The sequence below is a fragment of the Micromys minutus genome (assembly GCF_963924665.1).
Source record: "Micromys minutus genome assembly, chromosome: 24".
Classification (NCBI taxonomy): Eukaryota; Metazoa; Chordata; class Mammalia; order Rodentia; family Muridae; genus Micromys; species Micromys minutus.
In genome coordinates this window covers 46,382,377-46,389,776 of record NC_137959.1, presented here as the reverse complement: position 1 = coordinate 46,389,776, position 7,400 = coordinate 46,382,377, and the positions used below count along the sequence as shown (strand labels likewise).

At 50.7% G+C, this 7,400-nt stretch overlaps 1 protein-coding gene across 3 annotated transcripts in view; it reads right to left on the bottom strand.

Moving 5' to 3' along the window:
* CAPN9 (calpain 9) overlaps window positions 1-3,460 on the bottom strand; it is a gene marked incomplete at both ends in the record, with an annotated part of 33,453 nt that extends 29,993 nt beyond the window's left edge. For all 3 annotated transcript variants that reach the window (XM_080937239.1, XM_080937240.1, XM_080937241.1), the window contains one exon: window positions 3,248-3,460. In XM_080937239.1, the coding sequence (XP_080793365.1) occupies window positions 3,248-3,460 (213 nt within the window). The remainder of the gene's footprint in view (window positions 1-3,247) is intronic.
* Window positions 3,461-7,400: the final 3,940 nt, after the last annotated feature.

Below are 7,400 nucleotides of genomic sequence, written 5' to 3'. Positions count from 1 at the left end.
CGGCTGAATGGGATGATTGGAGACATGGCTCAGCCCCAGGCTCAGCCAGGGAAGGGCAGGGAAACCCACTTTTGAGGCACCTTTGCAAGGAGCATGTGGCAGCCACTTAGGGCTGTGTTTCAAGGCCCTGGCCTGTAGATAAAAGCTTCCTGGTGCTGGTCAGCTCTGGGTGGGCATTAGTGGTTCAGATGACAACCCCTCCAGCTGAGACTCAGTGGCTTCTCCACCCCAGGAGAGAGACAAAGGTCTCTAGGCTCTAAAGGAACAGGGTAGTGTTGGCTCAAGGCTGGGATTTCCCATGACCTTAATGCTAGTGTAGGTATGAGGCTGGGGCTTCTAAGTGAATAGATCAATGACTTTCAAACTTCCTAATGCTGCAACCCTTTAATGCAGTTCCTCATGCTGTAGTGAACCCAAACATACAATTATTTCATTGCTACCCCATAACTATAATTTCCTACTGTTAGAAATTGTAATGTAAATGTCTGTGTTCCCCAATGGTCTTAGGCAACGCCTGTGAAGAGGTTGTTGGATGCCCCCCCAGGGGTCACAACCCACAGGTTGAGAACCGCTGTACAGAGAGCACACAGCTGCGGTGCAGTGCAAACGACTCTGTTGGCTGGCCTGAAGTTATAAGCAACTCCTAGAGGAGCAGGAAGGCCTCAAGCAGATCAGAAAGAGTTCAGAGTGTGAAGAGAAACAAGAGCCAGGGCAAGTTGAGAGTGGACAGCAGAGGGGGCCAGCATCTGGGAACACCCAGAGTCCTGGTGGCTTGCTGAACCTACACATCAAGCCTTCTGCTACACCCAGACTCCCACATATACCTGAGTTGTGAGTGTCTAGGTCTACAGCATATTTTTGCATGTAGATACACACAGAGAAATTCATGTGCACAGGTTACATGCCAAGACGTGTGTACACACAGACACAGGCACACGGACCACATGAACACAGAGCCACACATGCACAGCACATATAAATACACTTGTGCAACCGTATGCACATAGGTATGCATAGTATACTTGCAAATATACACTTGTGTGCACAAAACACATATATGTGTGTGGCATCTTGAGATGGAAGGAAAAGCTGCCCAGGGCCAGAAGTGACCAGGCCAAGCTGTGACTCTCCTGGGAGGAGGCCTCCACGTCTTGAGAACAATTTCTCAAGACCTTAATTATGAGCAATTCCCAGGACTGGATGAACTGTACCTGAAGTCCACGGCCCAGGCAGCTGCTCTTCACTGGATGAAGTGCACCTACAGCCTGGGCAGCAGCCATGGACCCCTTTGTCCTTGTCTCGAGGGCTGGAAATAACACTAAGACCCAAGGGCTACCAAAGTGCTATCAGAGGTCACTTTTATGTGTCTTAAGATGTGTGCTTTTCCACGTTAAAAATGTCTATTTTCTTACACCACAGTGACACTGGGCAAGGGGTCTTGGGTTGTTTAAGAAAGATATCTAAGCAAGCCATGGCGAGCAAGCCAGTAAACAGCACTACCCCAGGGTCTCTTCTTCAGTTCCTGTCTCCGGGTTCCTGCCTTGAGTCCTGGCTCTGACTTCCTTTGATGGGCTATAACTGGTCAGGTGAAAGAACCCTTTCTCCTTGAGTTGTTTCTGCTCATTTATAACACTAGCAGAAAGCAAAGCACAACCACCTCCTGCTTTGTAACTAATGCCCCGAGGAGCCCCGGTGCCCCGTGGAGGTGTTTTCTATAAGTCAGACATGCTGTATATTTATTACGGTCACAACACCTTAACAATGTGCAAGAAGATGAGGTCGTTATAGAGAGATGAGATCTGAAGGCTGGCAGGATGGCACAATAGGTAGAGACACTTGCATATAGGCCTAAGGGCTTGAGTTTGACCCACAAACACCACAAGATAGTGAGGAGAAAAAAAAATTCCAAGAGCGGTCCTCTGACTTCCACACATATGCTATGGCATGTTTGAGCCCACATACAAAATGAAGGAAATAAGGTCTGGCGAGAGGGCTCAGGAGGTGCAGGAGCTTGCAGCCAAGGCTGATGGCCTGAGTTTGATTCCTGGGACACACATAGTGGAAGGAGAAAACCTGTTTCTGCAAGTTGTTTTCTGGCCTTTGCATGATCGCTGTGCCACACATGTGTGCACACATACACAACACATAAAAAAAAAAGTAAATAAACAAGTGGACTTTAGAAATGAGATTCTGACCAGATGGGATGACCCATTCTTTTAATCCCAGCACTTGGGAGACCGAGGAAGGTGGATCTCTGTGAGTTTGAGGCCAGATTTACTACAGAGTAAATCTGGGACAGCCGTGGATCTATTACACAGAAAAACCCTGTCTCAAAAACAAACACATGAACACACAGACAGATGAGTTTCTGAGCTACCAGTGATGGACAGAGAGTCACACGGCAACAGCAGTGAGAAAACGTTGTATATTTAGGATACCTGTGTGCTGCCCTGGCCCTACCTCAGTCATCGATAGATGAGGAAGTGAAGGACCACCCACTGAGATCCAGCTGACACACTGCCCCTCCTTGCACACACACCAGCTGTTCCCACCCAGAAGGCGCAGCACCAAGGCTCACAGGGAGGGCCGACCAACCAGGTACTGCAAATATTGACTTTCATCTTGAGCACCAATTGGTGCTCTTTAGGGACATCAGAGGTGTGTACTGCTTTGGAAGAGTAGCCCTTCTTTACCTAGGGCCCAGACATCACCCAGTGGCAGAGAACTTACGTTAACATCCAGCTAGCCCCATAGTGGTCCCTCATCTCTAGGCCCAAAGCCTCCGAGCACAGCACATGCACCTCACTACCCCATCATCTGCCATCCTGGCTAGTTTGCCTTTGTGTTCTGATGGAGCAAGTGGGGCCAGAGATTTATTCTTGGGTTAGAGCTCTGATCCTGCTCACAAGTCATAGGTGAGAGACCTTCTCTCCCTATGTCTCCTAAACACAGTGGAACTCAGAGCTTCCTAAAGGCCAGAGGGTGTAGCCATATACACTGGGGACTGTGTGAGCATCTCTAGCTCTAGCATATTACCAGAAAGCCTCCTATAAAAAAATGGACTTACATATGATAGGTTCTTCCTTTCCATCTTCTTCAGAATATTCTCTCTCTCTCTCTCTCTCTCTCTCTCTCTCTCTCTCTCTCTCTCTCTCTTCCCCCTCTCCCCTTCCCTCTCCCTCCCTCTCCCTCAACCTTATCTCTATCCCCCCTCCCTGTTTCTCTTCCTCCTCCGAACCCTACTCACCCCTGGCCGTTTCCACACGAAGGGGACCTGGGGCCTCTCACTGTAGAACAGTGAGCCATTGTTGGCAGGGAAGTCAGCATCCTCAAACAAGGTGCCAGACTGCAGGCAGCCCTTCCTCAGCTGCTCAAAGCTCTGGCCTGAGGAGTGGATAGCCCTGGCATCCCTGGGGACTGGCTGTGGCTGTGGCCTCAGGGATCGATGCACGTAAGGCATGGCTGCTTCTCCACAGCCTAGTGGAGGGAGAAGATGTGAGAGGCAAGGTGAGAGTAGCCAGCGAAGAGGCCCCGGCCCTGGCCTCCACCCGCTTTCTGGGCACCTCCCTGTGAAGTGAGATTTGCCTCCCAGATGGCAAATACTGGGTGAGACCTCAGAGGCACCTCCGGACATGGCTGAGTTTGGTCAGAGGGAGGAGATACCTCTGTCTGAAGTACCATGGAATCCCTGAGGGACAGGCAGGGAAGGGTAGCAAGCAACCAAATTGGTTCAGGAGGTGGTTGTAGGGTCTAGAGCTTTGTGGATGGAGGGAGCTGAGTGTATCACAATGTGACAGTGTTCCCTGGGATCTTAGAACCCAACTCCATCCTGACTTATGTCAGGGCTGAGCACTCCCTCCTGTGACAGGCCTTTACGTCCCTGGGCCACAGCGTCTGTGTTCCAACCACTCACTCACTAGACTGTCAGAGTTGCCAAAGTAACTGTGTGGACACAAAGATGAGGTGACATCCCCACCAAGCCCTTCCTGCAGACGGGAACTGGCTCAGGTGGGAAAGTGCTTACCTCACACTCATGAAGACTCAAGTGTGAGCCTCCAGGATCTGCATGAAAAACTGGGCATAGTGGCACCCCTTATACTCCCAGCACTGAGGAAGTGGAGAGAGCTGGATCTCTTTGGCTCTAGGCCAATGAGAGATGCTGTCTCAATAGAACAAGGCAGCCATGCTTTGGTGGCACACGCCTTTAATCCCAGCACTCAGGCAGAAGCAGGCAGATCTCTGGGAGTTTCAGGCCAGCCAAGGCTGTTTGTTACACAGATAAATCCTATCCACAAAACAAAACAAACAAACAAAAACCAAAACAAAAGCAAAAACAACAATGTGTATGAGGGCTGGAGAGATGGCTTAACAGCTAAGAGCACTGACTGTTCGTCCGGAGGACCCTAGTTCATTCTCAGAACCCAGTTGGCAGCTCACAAACGTTCATAACATCAGTTCTAGGGAACCAATGCTCTCTTCTGGCTTCAGTAAGCACTACATACGTGTGGCACAAAAATACACATATGCAAAGGAAAACACCACCCATACAGGCTATAAAGCAACAACAAACACAGCAGGGTGTACGATACAGCACTGGAGAAATGACATCAGAAGGTGACCTTTGGCGTGTACACACACACACACACACACACACACACACACACACCTTCCCTACGAAAGCATGAGGTCCTGGTGGTTTGGCTCCAAGTCAGGTGAGCTCAAAGGACAGGTATAAACCCCCCTCCAGCCCTCACAACATCCCTCACCACATCAAACTCACCCACAGGATCTTGCAGGCTCTTAGTGGCTTGAGCAAAGAAGTAGATATTGTTTGGCCCAGCCTGTCTGTCCTTCCAGCCAGGACAATGGTACCCAAGCAGCTGGCAGGGAGTCTGCAGCAGGGTTTCCAGGTCTCAGGTAGCCACTGGGGAATGCCAACCAGGCAGCTGGTTGAGATGGAAATGTCTCTTAACTTCTCGGTGTCCTCAAGAGACCCAGTTTGCAAGAAATGGGACTGAGACTTTAGTTCCATTGACAGAGCACATGTGTAGCGTGTGGGACAATCTGTGTTTGAGTCTCAACACCACAGAAACCGGCACGGTGAGACATGTGATGTCAGCACTCAGGGGTGTGGGTAGCAGAAGCAGACATTTAAAGTCATCCTTGGCTACTTATCCTGGGCTGAAGACTCTGTAGAAAGTGGGATCAGGGAGGAAAGAGTAAAAGAAAGAAGAGAGAGACAGAGGAAAAAGAAATTGCATAACCCCGCCCCATCTGAACGTCATGGTCACGTTCTCCAGAACAAAGAGTCCCTTGGGAGCCTTCTGTTTTCACACACCAAGGGTGATATTTGGTGTGCCTTACTGAGCTGCAGCAAATGGGACAGCCTTCAGGGGGTGGGAAGACAGAAGTGTATTGCTGACTATGCAAACCGGCCTCATGGGCAAGGGTTGCCAGGGGGATTTCCTTCCGTGGGATACAGTTTCCTGTCGTGTGCTAATCGCAGGATGGGGCTGCGCTGTAGGACAAGACAGGAGTAGGGCGAGGAGGTGGTCACTGAACTCTCTGTGGGGGTTGGACAGACTGCACAGTGGGGGTGGGCAAGCATCCCAGTGTGTGGGGGACCAGGGGTCAGGAGACAGGTGCTGTGATTACAGAGAATGAGGGTGGCCTGCCTGGGGTTGCACACTGTGTAGGCAGCCCCAGGAAAGCAGTTCTCAGGGTGGGGGTGGGGGTGGGGGTTGGACAGCAGTTTGAACAGAAGAACTCACTTCCGGTAGTGTAGCCGGACAGGTAGAGAGGGCTGAAGTCATGAGAGCACCTGACCACCTGGGGGCACTATTGGAACTAGAGCCGACGTCTAACCCTTGTCCCAGGCTGGAGGCTTTCACAGCAGCAGATAAGGCTTCTCACCAAGGGGCCAGATGATGCAGGAGCTGGGCTGCTAAGATCTCAGACAGAAAGGAGTTCAGTGGCTCATCCAGAGGCAAGGCAAGCTTCTGACCTTCCTACTGGAGGGCTTGGTGCCTTGAGACAGATGCCTCCCACAGAAGTGTGGCCTCTGTCCCTCTCTGTATTTCCAGAAATGGCCCAGGATCCTAAGGAACATTTCTGGCCCCTACAGCTGTCTAAGCCTGCTTAGTCCTTGAGATTTTGGATGCCTACAGGAGAAAGCCCCCATCGTGACAGGTTGCATACAGTCACCCCTCGTGAAACAGGAAGTGGGCGCTTCTCCCATCTTCGATAGGAAGGGCTACAGCTCTTACTTTATCTAGTACTTGTCTTGACCTGACAGCATTCCCTAGGGGTGAATGTTGCTGCCTGGAGCTGGGGGAGGGTGACAGGAGGCTACTGTCCCCAGGCTCTGGCTTGGGTGTGTCTGGATGAAAGTGGAGGTGTTGGGTAGAAAAGGACACAGTGGGAGGTAGGTTACCTCAGGCACAGGGTCAGGTCACCTTCTCTCTTTAAAACAAAACAACAAATCCCCAAGCACTTACTTGTGTGCATGTGCACGTGCACAGGTGTGCGTGTGAGTGTGTGTGTGTGTGTGTGTGTGTGTGTGTGTGTGTGTGTGTGAGAGAGAGAGAGAGAGAGAGAGAGAGAGAGAGAGAGAGAGAGAGAGAGAGAGAGAGAGAGAGAGATTGGGAAGACCAACTAGGGGAGTCAGTTCTCTTTTTACCATGTGGAAGGCAGGGACCGAATCAGGTGATAAGGCTTCCAATTGTTACGCCTGCTGAGCTTTTCTTGCTCACTTTTGTCCTTTGATTGGGTGAAGCTAATAGTTACAGCCCACATGGACACGCCAGATGACAGACACGCCTCTCAAGTAAGATCAGCTCACCCACAGCCACCTCGCTCTAAACTCTCCTCTCTTTTTTTCCGATTCTTTGTGTGCGGGAGGGGTGTATGTGGTGTGTGTGCTGCATGTGTGTGTGAGTGTATGTGTGTGTGGAGGGGCATGTGTCTGGAGGTACATTTGTGTGTGTGTGTGTGCGCGCGCGCTTGTGAAAGTATGTGTAGGGTGCATGTATGTGTGATGGTGCATGTCTGTGTGGATGGCGTGTGTGGGGGTACATGTATGTGTGTGTGGGTGTGTGTGTGAGTATACATGTGTGGGGATGCATGTGGCTGTGGGTGTATGTGTGTGAGGAAGTGCATGTGTGTTGGGGGCTGCACGTCCACACTAGAGGTCATAAGTTCAGAAGTAAACCATTGCTGACCTTCCTTAGGCACCATCTTTCTTTTTCTTTTACTACAGTGTTTCTCACTGGCCTGCAGCTCACTAAATGAACAAGGGTCACTGTTCAGTGAGCCCCAGACATACACCTGTCTTCACCTCTCCAATGTTAGCTTTTCCCCACCCTTTAAACTCAGGTGCTTGGGCCTGCAGGACAAGCACT